The 27,102-nt window shown below is 42.2% G+C and overlaps 1 protein-coding gene across 4 annotated transcripts in view; it reads right to left on the bottom strand.

Moving 5' to 3' along the window:
- Nucleotides 1-27,102, bottom strand: part of STAM2 (signal transducing adaptor molecule 2) — a 73,553-nt gene that overhangs the window by 27,491 nt on the left and 18,960 nt on the right. For 2 of the 4 annotated variants that reach the window (XM_004619374.2, XM_055147326.1), the window contains exons 2-7: nucleotides 14,591-14,675; nucleotides 11,591-11,666; nucleotides 11,390-11,488; nucleotides 8,954-9,100; nucleotides 5,266-5,335; nucleotides 4,487-4,676 (exon numbers count right to left, since the gene is read on the bottom strand). In XM_004619374.2, the coding sequence (XP_004619431.2) occupies nucleotides 4,487-4,676; nucleotides 5,266-5,335; nucleotides 8,954-9,100; nucleotides 11,390-11,488; nucleotides 11,591-11,666; nucleotides 14,591-14,675 (667 nt within the window). Of the gene's footprint in view, nucleotides 1-4,486; nucleotides 4,677-5,265; nucleotides 5,336-8,953; nucleotides 9,101-11,389; nucleotides 11,489-11,590; nucleotides 11,667-14,590; nucleotides 14,676-22,474; nucleotides 22,558-22,652; nucleotides 22,758-27,102 lie in introns of those variants that run through there. The other 2 variants (XM_055147333.1, XM_055147339.1) reach the window with 2 other exon arrangements.

Raw genomic sequence — 27,102 nt, 5'->3', positions numbered from 1 at the left:
ACCACCACATGTCACCACCGAGCACGGTGACACCTTTCCAGGCCTGGTTTAGCTCTAACAGTCCCTCCGCTGCCACCAAGTAACTGCACGGAATATTAACAACACCAAATGCTGGTCAATTTAAAATTTCTAAATTAAAGTAATTCAGCATGGTGAGTCTTCACAAACCATTTGATAATTAAGAACAATTTTAAATGCAGCATTTATATTTAGGGCTTTTTATAGTACGAACGAAAGTCCCAGCTGAGTGAAAACTAATGTGGGTCTAAGAGACATGAACTTTTTACCTTTCACAAATGGATGACTGAGTTAACACTTCCGAACGCCAAGAGGGGATAGTGGCATCAGGTCAAGCATGGAAGTTATAAGAATTAAGACACAGTTTATGTGTCCAGGCATAAATTTAAAAGTGCTGAGTGCAGCACGCCCTAGGTGTCCCCTACCAATTAAGAACTAAGAACTAAGAATGTGTTACTGTGCTTTATTTACCTTCTGAATTCACTTCCTCCCTCTCCCTCCCTCCCATCCAGGTAAAGTCCTGACACGCTTCAGAATCCACTTACTCAGCCAGAAATATAAGTAAAGAAGTGATTATAATAAGTGGGATGGCGCGAGAAATACTAGAACTTACATTCAGGAACATACAGTTGCAGCGAGAAGGAATTCTTATCTCAACTGGGATGCTAACGGTAGAAAAGGGTTTAAAAAGGCTTTTCAGAGGATATAAAATCTAACCTCCATTAGATTAAGGAGGCCCTCACCACGAGGGAAGAGGTCTGTCAACTGAAAAAATCTGCCCCAGGGCCAGCTCAACAGCACAGCAGGTAGGGTATTTGCCTTGCACGCGGCTGACACGGTTCGATCCCTGGCATCCGTATGTTCCGCCAAGCACCACCAGGAATAATTCCTGATTGCAGAACCAGAGTAACCCATGAGCATCACCGGGTGTGACCCAAAAAGCCAGAAAAATAAATAAATAAAATTAAAAATCTGCTCTGCGGTCAGATGGGTAAGAGCAGAAAAAGTTCAAAACCCAAAAGCATTTTGCTTAGTGATATAAACAAAGTTCCCCGGTCGCCTCTCAAGCTCCCCTTTAAGTTACAGACTCCTCTGTCTGTTTATGAGCACTTGAGGCGCTCAGCAGTTATAGGTGCTCACAGGCCTTGTACCTGGGGGTCACTCCCAGTGTTACTCAGGGTGCCAGGCAGTGCTGGGGCTCGAACCCGGGCCTCCCACCTGCCAAGCTCACACTCGTGAGCTAGGTCTCTGGCCCAAATTGCTGACTTCCAAACAAAACAACCATTTGCTGACTTGTAAAGCCCTCTAATGACAATTCTGTGAGAAAAATGCTACTTCCACCACAAATACCCAAAGGGCAACCTGGAATCACTGGTATGGCATGGGGCAGCTTCTCCTTCGAATACCTACTCTTCAACACGGGGAGACAGTTTTCTAAAGCCCAGACTCCCTCCCCAGTCTTCCTTGCAAGGAATGGTCCTTTTCTTTCCTCTGTGTTCTTTTTTTCCCTCCTTTTATAGGGATTTCCAAGTGTGTGTGTGTGTGTGTGTGTGTGTGTGTGTGTGTGTGTGTGTGTGTGTGTGTGTGTGTGTGTATGTTGGGGGGGGATGCACAATGCCACTTGGGGTCTAATTACAACAAGGCATTTTTGGACCTGCAAGAATTCCACTTGATTACTTGGAAAGGTACATAAAGACCAAATTCAGAAAGGTGAGATAAAGCCAAACCTGCAGAAGGTGAGCAGCTCTTTGGACATGCGCCATGGGTATGGCAAATGTACCTTTTCTATCAGCTCAGTGTTTCTTGAGGTGAAGTCCAAAAATGATGTAGTTTCATAATTTAAGTTTTGGGGGGAGGCACGCTCAGTAGTGCTCGGCCTTACCCACGGGTCTGTGCTCCAGGGTCCCTCCTAGTGGTGTCTGAGGGACAACATGTGGCCCTGGGATTTGAACCAGGCTTAGCTCTGAGCCAAGCACACTTTCCTTAACCCCTACACTATCTCTCCAGCTCCTAATATGTGAAATTTTTACTTTAGTACTTTCACCCCCATAGGATATAGAAACTCTGAACACAGTTGCTGTGGTCTCCACTGAAAATAGCTCTACATCAATCTAGGCTATTTAATGAATTTGAGCTTCAATTAGACATCACTGAGACATGTGCAGTGCAATAATATAATCTTTTCTGGCTGCAAGTAAGCAGACTCTGCTACATGCAAAGCCACACATACCAAACGACATCAAGAGGTACTTTATGTATCAGAATTCACAATAGTCACAAGGAAAAGTTTGAGGAGAAAGAAGTGATCACAGCTCAAAGAAGTTAGAGCACACCCGCACAGACGGCATGGAGGGCCTGTCCATGGGTGAGAACTACACCTTGTGGAGTGACAAACTATTTTAGACACTTTCCCCCCAATCAGGGTTGGGGCCACACCCCGGTGTTCAGGAGATACTCCTGGTTCTGTGCTCAGGGGCACGTGCATCGCTGGGGGACTGAACCTAGGCATCCTACAGGCAAAGCGAGAGCCCAGCGTGTTGAGCAATCACCATCCCTCACCCAGCACCTCCGAACCCCCGCAACAATTTTCTGATGAATTTCCTTTTAGTAATGCTCAGAATCTCGGCACTAAGGCCACTCCTTTGGTGGCTTTGCTCCTGTTTACTTTACACACCCCTTCAGTGTGTTAGAGGTGCAGGTGACAGTCAAAAGCACAAACCCCCATTCCTCTGTAAATATTCTAATTAAAACCCCACTCATCAGCCTAACATTATGAGCTGCCAGTTTTCAAAGCCCACATCTCCTTGTCACCTTGATTTTCATTTACTTTCTTTCAGGGATCACGTGTTCCACACCAAAGGGTAATTGTAAAATAAACAAAACACAAAAACACAGTGAATGCAGTACTATCTTGCCTCAGAGATGCTCCTTTTCTTACTCTCCAATTCTTTCCTTTTTTTACCCTAAGGGCCACACCCTGCAGTGCATAGGATCTACCCACGCCTTACCTAGCAGGGAACTAGAGACCCTCAGATGCCAGGGAGGGAACCCAGGACCTTAGGAACCCAGGACTGGACCCCTTAAGCTGCCACATCCTCAGCCCCCAAGTCTCAATTTCCTGCAAAACCTTTTGTGCCCTGTCCAAATCAAATTTTACCTGAAATGGACACCCTAGGCCAGATGTTTCCAGATGCCCACACCGAATGGTGATCTATTCTCTCCCGGGTCCCCAACTTTCCCTCTTTCATGGCACTTACAATCTGCATTCCATACAAAGATCTGTAGAATAACATAACACTCTTACTTTATCCCTGGTTTTCCAAGGTCAGACAGTCTTGTCTTTAACTAATACCAAGTATCAAACCTAGGTCCCTTGTAATGAGAAGCATGTACCACAGGGTTTCAGCCTAGCCCCTTCAATCTCTATCTTAGCAGAACCTACTTTTTCTCAACCTACTTTTTGCTGCAGAAAACTAAACCATTTGTGTATTAACCTTTTCCCTTTTTTGGAGGGTGTGGGGGGCGTGGGGGGGTGCATACCCAGAAGGCAGGGTTCCCTCCTGATTCTGACTCAGGGATCACCCAGGCAGTGCCACGGACCAAACCACCTACATGTTCAAAATGACACTAATGCAGCACTAGTAAATTATTTATAATGGAAACCAAACATATCTGCAATCTCTGCTCTTAGTAACAAGCAGTTAATCTCGCTCATGTAAATTTCACCAATTTCTTTTAAAGCAGGAGGCAGAATTGAGCCCAGTCTAGACGACAGACTTCAGGCCAAGTTCAAACGATCGTGGCTCCTGTGGGGGCACAGGAACAGCGCAGAGCTGGGCAGGGTCACGCGTGGCCTTCGGCTGCTTTGACCAAAGGCAACACAGCAGTATTTCTTCCTAAAGTGTTTCTGCCAATACTTTTCATATACGCAATTCTGAAGGCAAGTGCCCTCAGAAAAATCAGTATTTACATGTTTCCCAATTGAGATGATCAATATTCTTATTACATCTCTGATATCACTGTCACTGTCACTGTCATCCCATTGCTCATCGATTTGTTCGAGCAGGCACCAGTAACATCTCTCATTGAGAGACTTATTGTTACTGTTTTTTGGCATATCCAATACGCACGGGTAGCTTGCCAGGCTCTGCCTCGAGGGCTCGATACTCTCGGTAGCTTGCTGGGCTCTCCGAGAGGGGCAGAGGAATCAAACTCAAGTCGGCCTCGTGAAAGGCGAACGCCCAACTGCTGTGCTATCGCTCCAGCCCTACATCTCTGATATAGGATATGATACTACTTTACAATAAAAAACTCCTATTACTCATTCGTTCATTTTAGAAAAAAATAATTATTGTAGGAAAAGGATCAATTACAATTTATTACTCTAAATGACAGGATATCCAAGATTCTGAATGGACAAAAGGACACTAACATCAAAGTATTTCAGAGATTAAAAATGAAAACATACCTGTCATCCAAAACAATAATAATTTCACCGTGTTTAAAGGTGAGTTCATTATCTTCAACAGCTTCGAAATCATACAAAGCTCTCACTTTTCTTACAGCTTTATTATTTAACTGAATTTCTGAAGGTGGATATAGAGATTTTGTTTCTGTGTGCTGCTGTTGCTTCTGTTCTTGCAGTGACAATTCAATAGCTAGTTTAAAAAATTGAAACGCAAAAAAGGATAGGTATAATTAATACTGGTTACATTTAAAGTAGAAAAGGATATTACATGACAATGTAATATTCAATAAGAATAAACCAAGTATTTTAATTGTACAGTTAAATGCAAAACACAAGCTAACTTTCTTAGGGCGGGTAGAGGGAACAGAGAATCACGACTTTTTTTTTTAAAATAAAGATTTGCTCATTCCTTATTATCACAGTCTGCCATATACAGCAGCTATTATTTTTAAAGCAAACAGATTGTGACATTATAATATGGGTAATTTTCCATATAGGACAAGCCGTGAACATATTTCTCTGCCTGACTCACAGCGCTGGCATTAAAGCAAAGGTGAAATGTACTTTCTCCAAAGGTAGAACATTAAATACATATTACTGACAGGGATTAGAAGTCAAATTCATCACATCAATTGTTTTTCTAATGTTATACCATATGAGTTTTTAGATTTGAGATAAAGCACTAAAGCATCCCCAACTTCATTATCATTTTTATTTCAATAAGCTGCTCTGACAAGAATGCTTAAGTAACACCCAGTTGCATGGGCGCGATCATTTACCTTTAGCTATGTCTTCGTCTTCTTTGTTTCTGTTTGATGCCACACCATTCTTGGCAGCAGCTGGGGCTGTCTGTAAATGTAAGAACAAATGAGCACAACTACCCTCTGATGGAAAACACAAGGTCTACGATCACTCACACACGCTAATTAAAAAAAAAATCCTCTGTAACTAATGAATCTCATTTGTGAGTGAAGCGCTTCATTAAGGCTTCAGCTATTTCCAAATAAACAAAGCAAAGGCCATCATTTCCAGAAAATGTGAGAAACGCACACCAGGACATGCACTGGCTCACAGTACAGGTCAATCTTAGTCTCTGACAATCTTAGAGCTGGGCCTCCCTGATGGCACCTTCTGCGCCAATGGTCCAGGAGTCTTACTCAGTTACGAGACACTGCAGGAGTGGAGCAAGAGGGGTGTGCCAGCACGAGGCTCTGATAATGACTGAGGAGAAGAGGGAGGACCTGGAGGTCCAGAAAGAGGCAAAGTCCTCTGGAACTATCACTGTCAGAGGACGCCCATGGCTCTTCACACATCCCAGAGGATCAAGAACGGTCACCTTTCAGATTAATAGAACGAAAGAGAGATGCCTAAGACTCTAAACCATCACCCAGGGTTGCAAAGACTTCAGAGGAAGGACAGACAGGAAAGAGCCTGCTTTCTATCACTCACAAGGTTTTTATTCTCCCATTCTACCGTAGACATAAGGCCTAGTCAGCTTTAAAGACTATTTTTTGTCTCTCTAGTCTACAGACAATTTTTTTTCTTTTTGGATCACACTCGGCAATACACAGGGGTTACTCCTGGCTCATTCACTCAGGAATTACTCTTGCGGTGCTCAGGGGATCATATGGGATGCTGGGAATTGAACCCGGGTCGGCCGCATGCAAGGCAAACGCCCTACCCACTGTGCTATTGCTCCAGCTCCTACAGTGACAATTTTTTTTAAAAAATTGTATTCTTATAGTAGAAGTAATAGAGCTAGCAATACACCCCTAGAAGAGGCACAGCTATACTTCCTCCTGATCTTTTAGAGGCAATTAACTTGTAATGTCACTTATGATTTTACTGCATAGTCATTTAGGTTTTATGTGTTCACTGGCATTATTTTGTGAGTTATATTTTGAATTTGAGAACTGTCCAAATGTATCCATGCAAATAAATTGTATTGTTTCTTCAAAAAAAAAATTGTATTCTTAGTCTCGGGCCGAGACTTGACCCTGGCAGCCACACACTTTGGTGTGGCCGCTTTGCTGCTGATTGACCACGATCCGGAGGCCAGCTAGACTACTTTTGGTCCCAGAAACTGCTTGCAGCCATGTCTCTAGACTGTGAACTAAGCCATTGCCCCATGCTGCCCCAGGAAGGGAAATTATGCAATTTCCAACATAAATCTCCCTGGACTTAATTACTAAAATACTAAATACTAAATTACTAAAATACAGAAATCCTAAACCATGATTTCATATCTCCCCATTCTCAGCAATGGAAAGCTAATTATCAAATGCTTCCTTGTCAGTAGGGCTGTTTTTTTGGGGGGAGGGGGAAACTCCAATAACAATAGTGAGTTTTGTGTTGAAATATGGAATGTAATCAAGGTAAAGAGAAAATGAAGTGAAATTTATCAGTTACGCAGGCGGGGCTGGGGGGATGGGGGATGGGAGGTATACTGGGGTTTTTGGTGGTGGAATATGGGCACTGGTGAAGGGTCGGGTGTTTGAGCATTGTATAACTGAGACATAAGCCTTACAACTTTGTAACTTTCCACATGGTGATTCAATAAAATAAATTTAAAAAAATAAATAAATAAAATAAAATATTCTCTGAAAAAAAGTAAGAGATTAGTAATGAAACATCAAAAAAAATTAAAAGTAAATTTTGAACAGATTAGCATCATAAAAAATGTATCTCTGTACATCTTAATAATAATCCATCATTACAGAGGAACAATCTCATGTGATATATAAAGTGAAGTTTTATAATCTCAAATTGTATCATAGATTTTCAATACAAGAAAAAGAACCAAATAACCTTGGCATGCACTTCAGATATTAATTGTTATGCACACCAGAGTTTATAAACATTCATTTCACTTGTATTGTAATTTAAACAAATTGTTTGCAACACACACACACACACACACACACACACACACACACACACAATTGTATTCTTGTTTCTTTCCCTATTCTAATGTTAAAGTGGAGGGCAGTGAAAACAAGATAAGTCTTGGGGCTGAAGTGATACAGTACAGCAGGCAGGGCACTTACCTTGCAGGCAGTCCGCACAGGTTCAACCCCTGGCACCCTATATGGTCCCCTGCCCCCTGCCCCCACCCAGCCACTGCCAAGCTCGCCAGGAGTGACCCCTGAGCATAGAGGCAGATGTAAGCACCTGCCTGCTTAAGTCTGAGCACCTCTGAGAACCACAAGGTGTGGCCGAGAAACAAACAGAAAACCAGGTGTTGACATTTTTAGTTCCATGAATGTACCCGTGTCGTTCCTCCCACAATGCGACCGCTCACTCCTCCCTATCTGTGAGATGCACTTGAAATTCTAGCGCTTTACCATGTCAGTCTGTAATTACTTTGCTTCTATCTGGACTTTGCATCCCTCGTCCATTTGTGAGTTATAACTTTTTCATCAGCATATGGTTACCTTCCAAATCTCTATAATTGTACTACAAATTCCTACACTGGAAAACTGTTTGCTATGAGTTTCTTACATATAAACTCTCTCTCAAATGTCTCTGCCTTCTGCTTGACTCTAGGGTTCGAGGAGCACTGCCCAGATTGCTTAAGGCCAACTCCCTTCCCAAAGTTCTGACAGGCAGAGAAAATCCCAACAGTTAAAATACCTGGCAAATATAAGGCATGGTACTCGCCAGGCACTGTGAAACAGAGGCAGAAGTCATGAGCAAACATGGTATTTAGCTCGGCCAGAAGAGGTGTGCCATCCAGAGCACAGGGATGCAAACATGCCACTTGAGGGCACTGGGGGACACACACGGAGGGAGAAATGTCTGTGGTGGAGGGAAGTACTCAGCCAGGAGGAAGAGCCAGGGCTGCAAGATGATCAAGTGCCATGTCCGAAACTCTATCAGCAACAGTACTGTAAACCACAGTGCAAAAACTCATTTTTTAAAAAAGCGAACCTTTGTAGAAGCAGACTGGTGGGTGAGAGGCAAATGACATTGCAGGTGAGGGGACACTGGTGAAGGGAAGTGGACATTGGTGAAGAAACTGGTGTTGAAACTCTGTATGCCCAAAACCCAATCATAAAATACTCTGTAATCTCACAGTGACAGTGGGTAGGGCATTTGCCTTGCATGCTGCCTACCTGAGTTTGATCCCTGGTACCCTCTATGGTCACTCAGGCCCAGCCAGGAGTGATCCCTGAGTGCAGGGCTATGAGCAAGTCCTGAGCATCAGCAGGTGTGGCCCCAAAACTGAAAAACAAGGGGCTGGAGCAATATCACAGTGGGCAGGGCGTTTGCCTTGCATGTGGCTCACCCAGGTTCGATCCCTAGCATCTAATATGGTACCCCAAGGACTGCCAGGAGTGATTCTTGAGTGCAGAGCCAGGAGTAACCCCTGTGCATCACCGGGTGTGACCCAAAAAGCAAAAAAACAAACAAACAAACAAGAGTTCTGGGTTGACTGTTGGTATAAATGATGAATGAGTCTCTTACCTGAGATCCTGCCGGAGGAAAAGTAATTCCTTCTTCTTTCAGTGATTTAATAGTTGCAGATATTAGGCTGAACTGTGGATCTTTCTGAAATTCTTCTGACCACTCCACCATTAAAGATTTTAGTTGTTCACAAACTTTAGGATGAGCCTTTAGACAAAAAATGAAAACTATAGCTAAAAAATAAAAACTATAGTAAAGTAAACATTTTAAGTAGTCGAAAGAATAGTAAACATTTTAAGTAGTCGAAAGAATCAAAACTACCAAAATTCTCAACTTATATGAGTATCAACAAAATTTTAGCACTCCCTAGCAGAATCTGATTCAATGCCTATTTACATATTAAGATACCAACATTGTTTCTAACAAATTGTGAAATGTCAGTCTCTAAGTCTAACTAAAATACTGTTTTCAATTTTTTAATTTTCTCGATATTCTGAAAATTAGATCAAGCTTCTTACAGCATCTAGTCTAAAGTTCTGGGATTTTTGATGCCAGTATAATGAGAATATTGCTTCTGAGTTTCTATCCCAAAAGAATCGATAACAACCATCCTAAAGTGAAAATCCTGCCCTAATAATAGGCCCCTTCACTCCATATCTCTATTAGAATCAGCACAATGGTGGTTACTCTAAATAAAATCTGAGCCTCAATAACACCCAAAGGAAGGAAGAGAGTAAGAAGGATTGTGCCTGCCACAAAGGCAGGGGGTGGGAAGGGGTGGGGGTGGTGGGGAAAGATTCTGTTAACATCTGTGGTAGAGAATGGGCACTGGTGGAGGGGTGAGTATTTGATCATTATGTAACAAACGTAATCATGAAAGTTTATACGTCTCTAACTGTATCTCATGGTGATTCATTGAAAAAGAAAAAAAATCTGAGCCTCAGCTAATTCACTATCTAAGTTGCAAGACCATGGCAATTTAATACTAAGCTCAGTTTCTTCATCTACAAAATACAAACAACAAAGAATAACTTTTAGAGTTGCTAAGAGCATTAAATAAGGCAGGATGTGACATACGAACGGTCCCTCCGTTCCTGAGCAACCATGATCCCGGAGGCCCACTATTTTTGGCACCCAGCGGCTTCTTGCAGAAATGCCTGCAGCCTGTGAACTAAGCTGCAGCCCCATGCCGCCCCAGGAAGGGAAAGGTGTTTCTCTCTCGGCCTTTCCTTTCAGCAGCAGTGTGGCAACCGCCACCGTTTACAGCCCACTAAACAGAGGTATGAGCTTGCAGTGATGCAACTTCTGGCAGAAATTTCTCTGGACTTAATTACTAAATACCAGAAATCCAAAACCATGTGGCCGCTGTTGCAGATGCGCGCCCTCATATGCTCTTCATTCTCATCAATGGAAAACATATCATCAAATGATGCCTTTTCGGCAGGTCTGATTATTGGGGGAAAATTCCAAATAATAATAGCAAGTTTTCTATTGAAATATTGAATGTAATTAAAGTAAAGAGAGATTAAAGTGAAAATAATCAGCCACACAGGCGGGGAGGGGGGAGTAGGGGGTGAGGGCAGGAGGTATACTGGGGTTCTTGGTGGTGGAACACGTGCACTGGTGAAGGAATGGGTGTTTGATCATTGTATGACTGAGACTTAAGCTTTGTAACTTTTCTCATGGTGATTCAATTAAAAAAAAAAAGACAGATGTGCAAAGTGCTCAAAACAATTATCACTAGTTGACATATAACTGGGAAGATAAAGAGGTCCTGGTGCTACAAATTTAAAAAATAATTTAAAATAGTTTAATCACATCAAATTTATAGATTATATGAAATATGTAATAAAACAGAAGTTTGTAACCATAATACCAAGTATATACTACTTTTTGGCATCTATCCCCCAAACACAAAAATATTAATTCAAAAGGATACACACAAACCTATGTTCATCACCACACACAGTACAAGAGCGAAGATATGAACACAATGTAAATGCCCAACTAAGGAAAAGCCGTGATAATCATACTTAATGGAATGCTATGCAGCTCTAATAAAGAACAAGTTAGTTCAAGCAATCTACAGCAGTATGAAAAGAACTAGAGGGTATCATGCTGAGTGGAGTCAGTTAGAAGCAAAGGGTCAGCTACAGAATGATCTCTTTCAAGTGTCGGACTTAGAGCCACACAGCAAGGCAGCAACAAGGGGCAGGAAACCCAGTGGGAGAACTCATCCACACAGCCGAGTCTGGGGGTGGTGGGGGGAGGTTCAAGGGTCCAGAGGCAGGAGTGGAAGAGGAAGGGGGAGATACTGGTGACCATGTGGTGTTGGAAGCATGGACACGGGCACCGTCAACAGCACTAGAAAGCACAGAATCGCAATAAAAAAAAAAGTTTTAAAAATTAAAGTAAAATTGTTGGCTAATATAATAACATACTTAAAACAACAGTTTATTTTTAATTACTTAAATTTTTTCTCTTTTTAAAATTTACCTTGTTTTTTATCACAGCACGTACTTCTGTTGCAAAATCTCGGGAACATACTTCTAAATGAAATATCTTTCCACAGTTTGCCACACAAGCCCCAAGAAGCTATAATTAAGATAAAAATCAATATGCAAATGTTGATATTAACCGACCAAAATAGATGCATATATATAATTTGGGTCAAATACTAATATGACTTTGACTTACAGTTAATGCCTGTAGAGCAACATGAGGAACCTTATGATTTACCCTTTTCATTATGGCTTTTAGGCAATCTTTAGCTCTGAAGGAAAAAATGAAGAAAGTTAAGTAGTCAGAATTTCAATTCAAATATTCACGATGTAAGGCATTTAAAAATATTTTAAGTAACTTTAAAATTGAAAAATAAAATCCTATTATGATTTTATACAATCATTTGCTGTTCAGATTAACAGAGCTTGAAAAAAAAAGCATGCTTCAAAGATTTGTGTATCACAATAACAAGAGATAGGGCTGGAGAGATAGAAGTGGTTAAGGATCTTGCCTTGTACACAACAGACCCAGCTAAGCTGCAGTACCAGATAGGTCCCTTTGCACAGCCTGGAGTGATCCAAGAGCAGAGAACCAGGAGTAAGAACTGTATCATATAAATTATCCTTGTGTTTTGCCAAGAAACCTACCTTTCAAAGAATAAATCCTTATCTTAAAAAAAAAAAACAAAAACATGAGCACGATACAGTTTCTTAAGTTTTAAGGCTAGGGCTGGAAGGATAGGACAGCAGCTAAGATGCTTGCCTTGCACGTGGCCAGACTGGGTTTGATTCCTGGCACAACATATGGTACCCTGACCACAGAGTCTGGAGTTACCCACGAACACAGAGCCAGCAAAAAGTCCTGAGCACCTCCAAGTGCTCAAACACAAACCACAAACTCCAAGCCTACAACCAACCAACCAATAAAGTTGTTTTTTTTTTTTTTGCTTTTCGGGTCACACCCGGCGATGCACAGGGGTTACTCCTGGCTCTGCACTCAAGAATCACCCGTGGCAGTGCTCGGGGGACCATATGGGATGCTGGGAATCGAACCCGGATCGACTGTGTGCAAGGTAAATGCCCTACCCACTGTACTACTGCTTCAGTCCCGAAGCTTGAAGTCTAAATATAACTGAATGGGAAGGCAAGATGGGGCTGTCTCACACTAAGAAGATACTGCCCTGCAAAATAAATGATAACTAGAATAAAAAGACACCCCATAGTGGCTTGAAGGGGTGTGGGAGAGAAACTGGGGATACTGGTGCTGGAAAATTACACTGGTGAAGGAATGGGTGTTGAAACACTGTATGACTGAAATGCAGTCATGAACAATTTTGTGTTTTATTTCATGGTGATTCACTACAAATTAGAAAATTAATTAATTAAAAGACACCTCACAGACTGGGAGAAAATATTTGCCCATCACTCATCTGACAAATGGTCAATATCTAAGACACATAAAGTACTTGTAAAACTTAACCAGAAAAAAAGGATCAACCATATCCAAAACATAGAAGAGGTGAATATAAATTTTCTCAAAGATATACAGATGACCAATAGGTAAAAGAAAAACAAAATTTTTAACCAGAGCCACCATGAATTAACACCTCACACCAGTGAGACTGGCACACGCCACAAAGAACAAAAATAACCAGTGCTGGCGTAGATACGGAGGAAGCGGCACCCTCACCCCCTGCTGTGGGAATGTCACCTGGGCCACACTTCTCAAAAAACTAAGAACTGAGCTTTCATATGACCCAGTAATTTCACTTCCTGGCATCTGTGAAGGACCCAGCAACTCCATTTAGAAATGGCATAGGGGCTTCTATGTTCACTGCAGCGCTAATCAAAATAACCAGAATCTGAAAACGCCCAAGTGTCCAAGAACGGATGATCGGATAAAGGACCTGTGATACATACACACAGTGGAATACTAGTTGGCTGTGAGGTGAAACCACGTAATCTGCCACTACGTGGGTGGAACTGGAGGCTACCATGTTGAGTGCAGTCAGCCAGAGGACAGAGAAATATCCGGAACAATCTCTCTCACAGTAAGGGAATAAAAATGGCCTCTAACAGAATCTTTGCACAGACCTACAGAGCTTAGCCAACCATGGTGGGGAGACTGGCTGGAGTGGGGTGGGGGGGAAACGCTCCTTGAAATGTCACATGCATGAAACCCTCTCCTTGAAAGTACTGTACATCGGTGACTAAAAAAAATTAAGTAGGGGCTGGGGCAATAGTACAGGGGTAGGGTGTTTGCGTTGCATGCAGCTGTCCCGGGTCCAAGCCCTGGCACCCCACACAGTCCCGTGATGTCCCCCTTACTTCCTGAGCTCAGAGCCCGGAGTAAGCCCGGAGTGTCTCCAGGTGTGGCCCCAAAACAAAATGAAGCAAAAAGTTAAACAAAGATCTGAATGCATGGACTTTCAAAAGTTATGTTAAGACAATGCTCTCATCACTCTTGGAAACTTTCAGAGTATTAACCATTCAGCTTAAACTTTGAGGGGGCATTCCCAAGCAGGGCTGGGAGTGGACTAGGAGGCACTGCCCCAAACAGCTCAAGGCCAGGACCACAGACAGGCGTGCTGCTCGGGCCTCCCCAAGCCAAGGGCCTCTCAGAGCTGTCAGGTGGCGTGTCAGGTGTCACTTGTACATTCCAGGCACGTTTGTGTGCCCTTATCCCCTGAGCTATCTGCCCCAGCCCCAGGAGCTTTTTAAAACCTGCTCTTTTTCATGAGGATGCTACCGGTCCTTATGTGTATTTATCTACCTCGTCATTCAAAGGCTCATCTGGGGCCTACAGCTTGCATGAGCTGGCGCACATGCTCTACACACTGGAGTGCCAGCTACAATGCCCAGCCCCAAGGCGGGGACAGACCCAGGCACAGCTCCCAGGTGTGGGCCCACAACAGCGAACACAGAGGGCTGTCCCAGGCCTATTTACTCTTAAGAGTGTGCAGGGTCTGGCCAGGCTTTAGTTATGTACTTTGGTATATCTAAGTTTCCACCTGAGACCTTTTCCATGTGTTCTACTGGATAAAGTTAGTCACACGATACAGCCACCAGGATATCGCCACTTTTATCCCTAAAATGGAAAGACTGATATGCCATTTTCTTTCATAGTTATATCAAGAAAAAAAGATATATGTTATTACTCTCTGAGACAATCTCTGGGCATAACTGGGAATCTTACCCATTAGGAGTACTTCCAACTTTGTCACATATGTCCAAAATAAGACTCCAATTTTCTGTCGTGTTATACTCATTTGTAGCTTTTTCTGTAAGATAACACACAAAAATTAAAATTAAAATACTTTTTTAAAAAGGCACTTAAGATGCCCTATCTTTCTCTAGCCAAAAAATAACAGCTATGAGGGGCTGAAGCAACAGCACAGCAGGTAGGGCATTTGCCTTGCACTCGGCCAACCCAGGTTCGATTCCCAGCATCCCATGTGGTCCCCTGAGCACTGCCAGGAGTAATTCCTGAGTACAGAGCCAGGAGTAACTCCTGTGCATTGCTGGGTGTGACCCAAAAAGCACAAATAAATAAATAAATAAATAAATAAGAGCTATGATAAAATTTCAGAAAAGAGTACCTTTAATGATTTCGATTTAAATTTATTTTATTAAATGAGTTAATGTTCTGAGGCACACCAATAAATAACATGAATGTATGCAATATCAAATAGTTACAAATTATTCATAATCTTGGCAAATTCTAATTTGAAAGTTTAAAAAATGTTACTATATAAGGAAATGTGAACTACACACTACACTGTTCCTCGAAGTACTGGTTTTAACAGCAAAGAGAAAAATAAAATAAATTCATCTAACAAAATATGAAAGTGAATTATAGCAAACTAAATGTACAAAAAATGCATAAATGTCAAAATGCTTTTTTTTCGCTTTGACTTATGCTAAGTTTAAAAGACTAATAGAATATTTAACATTTACATGAACATTTTTTAACATTTTCTTAAGTATAAATCATATACCAAAATGTTTTACTCATTCGAGTATATAATTCAACGTTTCTATCCGTAAAATTGGGCAAGTAACACTACTCATTTATCTCCCTTAATATCTTACTTTATTTCAACTTATTTCTTTTTTTTTTTCTTTTTGGCTCACACCTGGCGATGCACTCAGGAATTACTCCTGGCGGTGTTCAGGGGACCATATGGGATGCTGGGAATTGAACCTGGGTCAGCCGCGTGCAAGGCAAACGCCCTACCCGCTGTGCTGTCACTCCAGACCCAGAACTTATTTCATTTCTGTGGTACAGGAGACTGCCCCATGCAGCCCCATAATGCCCGAAAGGAGGGGGCGGGGAGAGAGGTGGGGGGAGAGAGGCGAGGCGAGGCGAGGCAGGGCGGGGTGGGGCGGGGCAGAGAGGAAGGGGGAGAGAGAAGGGAGGGGGCAGAGAGAGGGAGAAAGAGAGAGAGAGAAACAGGGAAGCGGGGCGGGGTGGAGAGAAGGGGGGAGAGAGAAGGGAGGGGGCAGAGAGAGGGAGAAAGAGGAGAGAGAGAGAGAGAGAGAGAGAGAGAGAGAGAGAGAGAGAGAGAGAGAGAGAGAGAGAGAGAGAGAGAGAGAGAGAGAGAGAGAGAGAGAGAGAGAGAGAGAGAGAGAGAGAGAGAGAGAGAGAGAGAGAGAGAGAGAGAGAGAGAGAGAGAGAGAGAGAGAGAGAGAGAGAGAGAGAAACAGGGGCTGCAATGAGGCCAGCTCCAGTTTGATCCCGTCTATCATGTAAGATCCCCAAAGCAACACCAGGAGTGACCCCTGAGCATAGAAGCAGGAATAAGTCCTGAGCCGCCAGGTCTGCTCAGAAAACAAAAGGCTGCCCATACCCAGTGGCAGCATTGCCGTGTCTGCCCCCGTAAAGCCAGCTTGAAAAGACCAACAATCTACTTTTTCTTGAATTAGTCTCCAAGGGACATGGGACTTCTCATAGAAACAGAGTATTACATGATGTCATGCTCTATGGCATACAACACGTGGTCCTTTTAGAACTACTTCCATTTAGCTTTCAAGATTTCCTCATATTGTACTTCTTTCTTGTTGTTAAACAATTGATTGGATAAACATTTTATTTACTCACTACTCAGCAGCTGATACTTACCTGATTTATTTTTTTTTTGGCCAATATGGGTAATGCAATGCTGCTATGAATATCTGTAAAGTGTGTGTGTGTGTGTGTGTGTGTGTGTGTGTGTGTGTGTGTGTGTGTGTGTGTATGGATATGTTTTTACCTCTCTTTGACTATATAAGAGCAGAAATGCCAAATCATATGGTAAGTGTATGTTTAATTTTTGGTGCGGAGACTGGACAGTGATTTTTAAAAGATTTTAGAGGCCGGGGATATGGCTCCAAGGGTGGCTGCTTTGCATGAGGGAAGCCTGGGTTCCATCCCTGGCATCGCACAGTCCCCTGAGCATCAGGGAAGCTCAAACCTCACAGCTCAGAGCTAGAAATAACCCCCAAGCACTGCTTCATGTAACTCAAAAAACCCAAATAAGTAAGTGCAGAATTTTTTTTTACTTTTTTTTTTTTTTTTTTTTGCTTTTCAGGTCACACCCGGCGATGCACAGGGGTTACTCCTGGCTTTGCACTCAGGAATTACTCCTGGCGGTGTTCAGGGGACAATATGGGATGCTGGGATTCGAACCCGGGTTGGCCGAGTGCAAGACAAACGCCCTACCCTCTGTGCTACCACTCCAGCCCTGTAAATGCAGAATTTAACATTACTTTTTCCTTGTTTGGGTGTCACACCTGGCTGTGCTCAGGGATCACTCCTAGTGGGGCGGGTTCATGGGCCAGGAATCAAACTGGGGCAGATGCATGCCAGGCCTTAACTCCTGTACTACCTCTCTGGTCCAGGAATTTACCGTTCTTAACAGCAACACACAAATGTTGCACATGAAGTTCTAGAACATCTGAAAATACAGAATATTCTTTAGAGATGCACAGACAAAAGTAAAAATAACGTGCATTATTTAGAAGTTCTTATTCTATTGTATTTCTCTTTTTTTGTCTTCTGTGATCAAAATAAATATCAAAAAGTACTTTTTTGCCCTTCAATGGATCATTGAATAAAGAAGTTGCATATACTCAAAAGAATACTTAGCTATTAAAAATAGACAAAGTTGTGCCTTTTAAGATAACACCTTTTTCACAAAAATAATTAACAAAATAAAAAGATGACACATTTTAAGAAACATGGGTGGACTCTGAGGTTATTATATTAAGCAAACTAAGTCAGGAAGCAAAAGACAATTGCCAGATGGTTTCACTCATTAAGTGGGATATAAATAATCAAGGCAAATTGATTGGCAACAAAAGTAACTACTGGGACTCTGAAACACTACGGTGGTTCGGGGGAGAGGAAAAAAGAGAGGCTGGAAGGGCAGATTCAGTGGGAGGCACTGAAACCCGGGAGGCGGCTATACAGAGACACACGTACACACACGTACACGCAGAGCTTTACAGGGCTGGGACCAACCAAAGCCCTGCAGACGGGAGCGGAGCCGTGTACAGCAGGAAAGAAGGCCTTTGCCTGGCATGCAGTCCCTGCTGGGCCTGAGCCCCCAGCAGTGATCCCCGAACACAGAGACAGGAGTAATCCCACCGGAGATGGCCCCAACATTCCCTTCCACCAATTCGTTATTCAACCAATAAATAAAACAGAAAAAGACAAGATTTTTTTTTTTTCTTTTTGCGGCAGGGTGGCGGTCTGTGGCACTCTCAGCAGTGCTCAGGGCCTACTCCCGGCTCTGCACTCATCACAGATCACTCCTGACTAGCGCTCAGGGAACCCCATGAAGTGTCAGGGACTGAACCCGGTTTGGTCGTACCTGCTGTACTAGGTCCACACAAATTTTAAAGAACATCAGATTTATGACTGAATTATGTAACACCTACATTCTGTATCTTTTGCAAGGCAACAGTAGCAAGAGACCAGGAGACAATTGCAAGATGATTCAAAGCGCTCAGGCTCTGCATGAGGGAGCCCCAGGTTCAATCCCTAGCATCAAAGGGTCCTCTGAACTGGAAGAAATGACCTCCTGAGTGACCCTGGGAGTAGCCCCTAGGTACCACTCATGCTGCACTCATCCCCCCAAGGCCCCCAAAAGGTTCAAGATATATAGACTATTTCCTGCTAGTATGGGATAGCGATTGGGGGAGGTATGCAAAAATAGCATTTAGAGACTCAATATTTAGGAGATGTAGCTCAATGGTAAACAGCAGGACTGGAGCAACAGTACAGCAGATAAGGTGCTTGCCTTGCAAGGGGTTGACCAGGGTTCAATCCCTGGCATCCCATATGGTGCCATGAGCACCGCCAGGAGTAATTCCTGAGTACAGAGCCAGGAGTAACCCCTGAGTATCACCAGATGTGGCCCCAAAAACACAACAACAGAAATGGTAGAGGGCATATGCTTTGGAAGTGGAAGGTCCTGGGTTGGATCCCTGGCACACGCACGCACACGCGCACACACACACACAAAGACAAAATTTAAACTACTTTAGTAACATGTCCTTTTCTTCCTTTTAGTAAGTATACTGTATTAACTTCAAATTGTATAATTTCACGTAGTACTGTATGCATACAAGCATATCAAGTGATAAGTCAGAAGAACATCAGGAATCCTGAGCAATCTTTTTTAAAGAGTGGAAGCCAAAAAATAAAGAGGTTCAGCAAACAGTTACACTTTGCAAAAGGAATTAAAAAAAAAATTCACTAAGCCACAGTCAAATGCTAGAATCCACCTTTAAATCCCATGCAAATTTTTACGCAGAGAAAGTAATTATTTTAATACAAGTGACAAAATGATAAAATGACAAGTCAGAGATTTTATAATAGTAGAATATAGTTTGCCCAGCATGAGTTCCAGACTCAAGAACCAAGTTACGTAGGTGGAAACACATCTTTTCAAGTCCAACTTCTTTCTGTGTATGAAGATGACTAATTCTTTCACATGAAAAGTCAGACCAGACTATATTTTTAGAGGTTGAAAACGCTTAACTGTTTTTTAATTGTACTTCTAATACATGCAATGCATTCACAGAGGAAAAGAACAACTCTAACAACCTCTTCTAGAACTACGCCCTCCTCCTGTCATCCTCATCTCTCTCCGGGGTACACCTGGTCTGCTGCTCAGGAGTTGCTCCTGGCAGTGTCAGGGGACCCTGTGATGCCAGGGGCCCAACCTGAGTCTCCCATACATAAAGCATGCACTCTGTCCTTTGAGCATCTCTCTGGCCCCGGGATGCATATCAGTCCAGACTTTCCTATACATGTGTACATGAAAAAAATCACTTTAAATGATAAAAAAAACTAAATAAAATAGAAGTCTAAGTATGAGACACCCAAAGAGAGCTGCCCCAAAGTTATAACGTAAGGCCCTGCCCAACTCATTCCACAGAAAACCAGATGTGACATTACTCACTGGCTACTAAAGGGCTAATTAGGGGCCAGCGAGATAGGGAACTTGCCTTGCCGACATGGGTGGCATCCCATATGGTTCCCTGAAAATTGCACCAGGAGTAATTTCCAAGTGCAAAGTCAGGAGAAACACCTGAACATCGCCTGGTATAACCCAAAAAGCAAAAAATAAATAAAAGCTTAATTAGCATCTACAGGGATGAAAGACATCAGTGGGGCCATTAACCCTCCAATGTGCCAATCAGGGAAGTGGTTATACAAGGAACAGAGGAATAAAGGAGGAGCAAGTGACTTGATGATTCTGGTGAACACTTTCCTAGGAAGGCAAACAGGGACAGAGGGAATTTCTGCCCACAGTTGTGGGAAATACACTGGAGGTTCATTTCCTAGCCCAGAACCACACCTGTCTTAAGTATGTTTTCAGAAATATGCATCTGTGCGGATTTTAACAGCTGTATAAGTGGACCACCAGGTACAGAGCAGTCAAGAGGGACAGAGGGAATTTCTGCCCACAGTTGTGGGAAATACACTGGAGGTTCATTTCCTAGCCCAGAACCACACCTGTCTTAAGTATGTTTTCAGAAATATGCATCTGTGCGGATTTTAACAGCTGTATAAGTGGACCACCAGGTACAGAGCACACAAGCAAGGGAGACACCATCGGCAAGCGGGCTCCAAAGTCATCATGTTCTCAATCTCTCTCCTGTCACATTGATACTGATGCCTTACACTGAGTAATTATGACATCATTAAAAAGTCATCATGATTTAATGCACAGGGCCTTCATTAGATGTTTCATGGCATAAATATTTGATCTAGCAGCTGCCTCTGCCACTACCTTCCTCTCCCCTCGATCCTCTGAACAAATGTGGGCTTCATTTCAGCAGGAATTTTTCGTTTACCATAATTATTTCTAGCGCAAAGAACAGTATGTGGGACACATAGCAGGTGTTCAGTAAACATCTGTTCACTGAATGGATGAATGATGCTGGCTGCTCCTTTGTATCCTATTACCCACCCCCACCTCCCCATACAACAATTGTAACATGGGAAACAGTAACAGCGCATATGAATAGAGCATATGAACTAGAAGAGTTTTTATGATAACAAATATGTCCCCAAGGAAGTCTGCGAAGTCAAGGACCAGCAAGAGCCTCACCGCTGCGTAGATAAGCAGTGAGGTAGCCCGGATCAAGCTTCAACAGCAACACCAAGTGGCAACACTAAGCAACAGCACAAATAAGCTGCCGGCTCCCAGGTCACTAAAGGGAAAGGGCAGTCTCTTTAGAAGTCTCAAAGGACAGGAAACACGAGAAAGGAAGTGGCTCAAGAAAAACAATCAGAAAGGGACCCTTGTACACTGCTGGTGGGAATGCCGACTGGTTCAGCCCTTTTGAAAAACAATATGGACGATTCTCAAAAAACTAGAAATTGAGCTCCCATTTGACCCAGAAATACCACTGCTGGGAATATATCCCAGAGGAGCAAAACAGTATAGTCAAAATGACATCTGCACTTATATGTTCATTGCAGCACTGTTTACAATAGCCAGAATCTGGAAAAAACCCGAGTGCCCTAGAACAGATGACTGGTTGAAGAAACTTTGGTACATCTATACAATGGAATACTATGCAGCTGTTAGAAAAAATGAGGTCATGAAGTTTGCATATAAGTGGATCAGCATGGAAGTATCATGCTAAGTGAAATGAGTCAGAAAGAGAGAGACAGACATAGAAAGATTGCACTCATCTGTGGAATATAGAATAACAGAGTAGGAGACTAACACCTAAGAATAGTAGAAATAAGTACCAGGAGGTTGACTCCATGGCTTCGAGGCTGGTCTCTCATTCTGGGCAACTCAGAGAAGTAAAACACCAAGTAAAATGTGGTCGGAGGTCATGCGGGGGAGGGGTGATGCTGGCTGAATGTAGACTAGAGACCGAACACAATGGCCACTCAACACCTTTATTGCAAACCACAACACCTAATTAGAGAGAGAGAACAAAAGGGAATACCCTGCCACAGTGGCAGTGTGGGGTGGGGGAGATGGGATTGGGGAGGGTGGGAGGGATGCTGGGTTTACTAGTGGTAGAGAATGGGCACTGGTGAAGGGATGGGTTCTTGAACTTTGTATGGGGGAAACATGAGCACAAAAATGTATAAATCTGTAACTGTACCCTCACGGTGATTCACTAATTAAAAATAAATAAATTTTAAAAAAAAGAAAAAGAAAAACAATCAGAGGTCAGAGGGAGGTAAGGGCATTTGCCTTGCACGTGGCCCACAGGGGTTCAATCCCCGGGACCCCATACGGACCCCTGAGCCCTGCCAGGATTAATTCCTGAGTGCAGAGCAAGGTATACCCCTGAGCATCACCAGGTGTTTCTCCCAAAAAGAAACATTTTCTTGTGTCGCGATATACATGACTAAATTTATATCTGGAGTCTAAAGAGCGATCACTCATATGACCCAGGGTTTACCAGCTGCATGTTTATCTTTCGTTTCACTTATGAGGGGGTTTTATTTTGGCTGTAAGTGAACCAATGAATAGTTATTATTATTTGGCACAGTGTTTAGAAGTGACTTGAAGATTAAAAAGTCACCCATAGGGGGCCCGAAAGGTAGCATACTTGCCTTGCAGGTGGCTGACCCAAGTTCTATTCCCAGCATCTCTTATCGCCCAAGCATGCCAGGAGTGATTCCTGAATGCAGAGCCAGGTGAGACTCAAAAACAAAAACAAAAGATAAAATTAAGCGTCACCCATAGGGGCCAGAGAGACGGTGCAACAGACACTTGCAACAGGCCACTTGCCTTCACGTGGCGGCCAAGGCGCAATCACCATCGCTGCCTATGGTCCCCCCGAAGCACCATCAGGAACGATCTCTGAGCGCTGCTGGCAGTAGCCCAAAACGAAAGCTGGAAAAAGTCATATTCTCTTTCATATACAGATAACTTACATATATAATATGTGCATGTAGAATTTTTTTATAGGTAATTTCTTTGGGTGGGAGCACACCTGGTAGTGATCTAGGGACCATATGGGGTGACAGGGATCTGACTCAGGTCGGCTGTGCGCAAGGCAAGCGCCTCACCACTGTACTGTCTCTCCAGCCCTAACAGGGAAATTTTTAAAACTTCATTTGGTATATAATGTGATGCAGGGAAAAATATTTTTATAAATCATATATTCATGGGTCGGAGTGAGAGTACAGTGAGTAGGGCCTTCGCCTTGCACACAGTCGAGCTGAGTTCAGTACCCTGCAACCCAGGTGGTCTCCCGAACTCTGGCAGGAGGGATTCCCAACTGCAGAGCCAGGAGTATCCTCAGAGCATCGTCAGGTGTGGCCCAAAACCAAAAATTATTTATTTGTAATTTATCCATTCCAATTTCTAAGAATCTTGGTTTTAACTACTCTGAAAAAACAATAATGTCAATTACCAAATCTTGTCAGTATACACATTGGTAGCAGATACATATAATGCACATATTTTGGGTCTGACTTTAAACCTCTATTAATACTTCTGCTATATTTAAAAATACTTTCTTACATACTGGCCTATAGTATATAATTAAATTTGAAATTAATATGATAGTTCTTGAAATCTTCCCAATAATTTCAAATATATATAAATAGAATATTTACTTGTTTTAATTTTTATAGAAAATAGAAAATTTCTAATTTTTCATCCAGCATAGTTTATTTTATACAAATATAAGACTCACAATTACTCTTTTTTAAAAAAGTATACAATCTGAAAACTTTATAAAGGCCTGCCAAAAAGGACTTCATTTTTCAGGAGAAATATAACAGTTAAATTATGTACTTAGCATTTTGAACTCAGAAAATTTTAAATGTTATAATTAAGGTACATTCTTTTACAGCATGTCACTTTGCCAAGTGTTGAGGCCATATCTCATTTTATTCTGTGCCAAATGCATGTGGGGAGAGAACTGAAAGAGCCCTCCTGGGCCTATGCTAAATTTCCTGGGTTTAGTGGGTGTTAAGTCATAACATTTTATCACCAGGTTTTGATTACTGCATATAGAGTGCCACAAATAACAGTGAAATACTTTACAAAGATTCCAACTACATCATAAATAATCATTCCATCAATACTTATAAGGAACAAAAAGTTTCTCCCATTACACAACCCATTATGTTCGGCATACAGCTTTAAGAAGAACTTGTTTAGTATTAAACTTTGAATAAAAAAATTTCTATCCATCACTGTATCACTGTCATCCCGTTGTTCATCGATTTGCTCGAGCAGGTTATTCTATCCATAATTTTAAAATTATATAAAAGGATAATTATATAAGTCTATTAAATCTCCTCCTATATTTGGAAATAGAATCCTCCGACTGACCTTATTCCAACCAGGACAAAGGATCTGTTTTCATATATATATAATGTATATATACACACATGAACATATATAACATATATAAATGGATATGTACATATAGTTTTCTGTTCCTTAAGTCACCTGATCCGTCGCATTTTGTTCTGGCCTCTTGCTGAGCAGGTTAAAACTCCAACCAAGGGGGTGCAGCGCTGCCAGCAGCTCAACCTGTACCTGCGGTGTGAGTGCATCAGCCCGATGGTGCTTTCAGGCTTCCTGGCACCCCAAAATTATCACTGTGCCTGTGGCCAGACTCCAACAACTTGGGACCAAATTTCCCCAGAAATTAAAAGGCTAAAAGTTAAGTATGTGGGAGTCATGTCCACAAATCACTTCTGGCTCAGCTATACAAGTTTACTTATTGCCTTCCTTCAGAGACCCATAAATAAATCTCAAGAGATCAAAAGCTGCAGTTAATCTGAACAGAACAGGGTAAATCAGAGGGGTGGGTCAGCCTGGTGCCTGCCCAAGCAGAGTCCCTGGCAGCTGACTGCTTCCACAATCCAAAATCTCCACCATGCCCCCAGCTTTCTCAGGGCTGGGTTCGACTACCTCCCCCCACTTCCCTGTAGTTCTGGAGGCCTCGGCAGTCACGTCCACACTCCAGAGCTGCAACCTAGTTAAAATAGCTACTCCAGCCTTACCTTCCCGATAAAAATACTGAATGCCCTGAACAAACATGATGACCTCTTAGTATCAGTATTCAAACCATAATGCACAAACAGAGAGAGAGAAAGGAAAAAAAGAAAAGTGCCCGTCATAGAGGCAGGCTGGGTGGGAGGGAAGCAGGGGGATGCTGGTGGCAAAAATGTACACTGGTGGAGGGAAGGGTGTTAGATCATTGCATGACTGAAAACCAATCATGAACAGCTTTGTAAAGGTTTATTAAAAGTTAAAATAAAATAAAATTTTAAAAACTCTATCCAAAAGAGTACAGCAAACACTTCAAGCATTCAATTAAAACTCCCAGAAGGGGCTGGAGTGATAGCACAGCGGGTAGGGCGTTTGCCTTGCACGCGGCCGACCCGGGTTCAAATCCCAGCATCCCATATGGTCCCCTGAGCACCGCCAGGAGTAATTCCTGAGTGTAGAACCAGGAGTAACCCCTGTGCATCGCCGGGTGTGACCCAAAAAGCAAAAAAAAAAAAAAACTCCCAGAAAACCACATCTTAGGAGTCAAGGGTTCCTAAAATTTAGATCAATTTAGAAACAGCCTTGCCTCATAGCAACTAACCACACCTCCTAACAACCCAACAAAACTCAGGACTCCTCAAAGGAAGATAATATCTCATTTCAAAGAAAAATCACAAAGACCAGCATAATATTCCCAGATATGTAAAAGCAATTACCTACAATCAGTATAAAAGTAATCAGTAACAGCATATATCAAATATGAGAATTAGAAAAAAAAACCTAAAGGACATACAATATCAATTAACACAAAAAACATGGTCATGATAACCAAGAAGATGGTGAATGCTTAGCTAAAAAATAAGTGTAAAAATCAAATAATGAAAGAGAAGAAAGAGACACTAAAAAAACAATCCCCTTCACAATAGTACATCAGAAAATCAAGTACCTTGGAATCAGCTTAACCAAAGAGGTGAAGGACCTATACAAGGAAAATTACAAAACACTACCTTCAAGAAATAAAGAAGGACACTAGGAAATGGAGACACATCCGCTGTTCATGGATAGGGAGAATTAACATGATCAAAATGGCAATACTGCCCAAAGCACTATACAAATTTAATGCAGTCCCTATCAGGATACCCATGACATTTTTCAAAGAAATAGACAAAACACTCCTGAAATTTATATGGAACAATAAACCCCCACGGATAGCTAAAGCAATCCTTGGAATAAAGAAGATGGGTGGTGTCACCTTCCCCAACTTCAAACTCTACTACAAAGCAGTAGTAATTAAAACAGCATGGTATTGGGATAAAAACAGACCTGCAGACCAATGGAACAGAGTTGAATATCCTGTCACAGACCTCCAAATATATGGCCACTTAATCTTTGACAAAGGAGCAAGAAATGCAAAGTGGAACAAGGAAAGCCTCTTCAACAAGTGGTGCTGGGAAAACTGGATAGCCACCTGCAAAAAAATGAACTCTGACCTCTGTCTAAAGCCAGGCACAAAAGTCAGATCAAAGTGGATTAAAGACCTCAATATCAGACATGAATCTATAAGGTTCATAGAAGAAAATGTAGGCAGAACTGTCCATGACATTGAAGCTAAAAACATCTTTAAGGACTAAACAGCACTGACCATGCAAGTCGAAGCAAACATAAACAAATGGGACTACATCAAACTAAGAAGCTTCTGCACTTCAAAAGAAACAGTGACCAAAATACAGAAAGAGCCCACAGAATGGGAAAGAAAATATACCCAATACCCATCTGATAAGGTATTAATATCCTATCCAGGATATACAAGGTACTTGTATAATTGTATAAGAAAATAACCTCCAACCCCATCAAAAAGTGGGGAGTAGAAATGAACAGAAGTTTCCTCAAAAAAGAAATACAAGTGGCCAAAAGGCACATGAAAACATGCTCTACATCACTAGTCATCAGGGAGATGCAAATCAAAACAACAATGAGATATCAGCTCACACCACAGAGACTGGACACATTCAAAAGAACAAAAGCAACCAATGCTGGCGTGGATGTGGGGAAAAAGGGACACTCCTTCACTGCTGGTGGGAATGCCAACTGGTCCAGCCTTTCTGGAAAACAATATGGACAGTCCTTCAAAAACTGGAAATTGAGCTTCCATATGATCCCGCAATACCACTTCTGGGAATATATCCCGAGGATGCAAAAGAGCACAGTAGAAATGACATCTGCA

The sequence above is a fragment of the Sorex araneus genome, chromosome 1 (genome assembly GCF_027595985.1).
Source record: "Sorex araneus isolate mSorAra2 chromosome 1, mSorAra2.pri, whole genome shotgun sequence".
NCBI lineage: Eukaryota > Metazoa > Chordata > Mammalia > Eulipotyphla > Soricidae > Sorex > Sorex araneus.
This window is presented reverse-complemented; position numbering and strand designations above follow the sequence as displayed.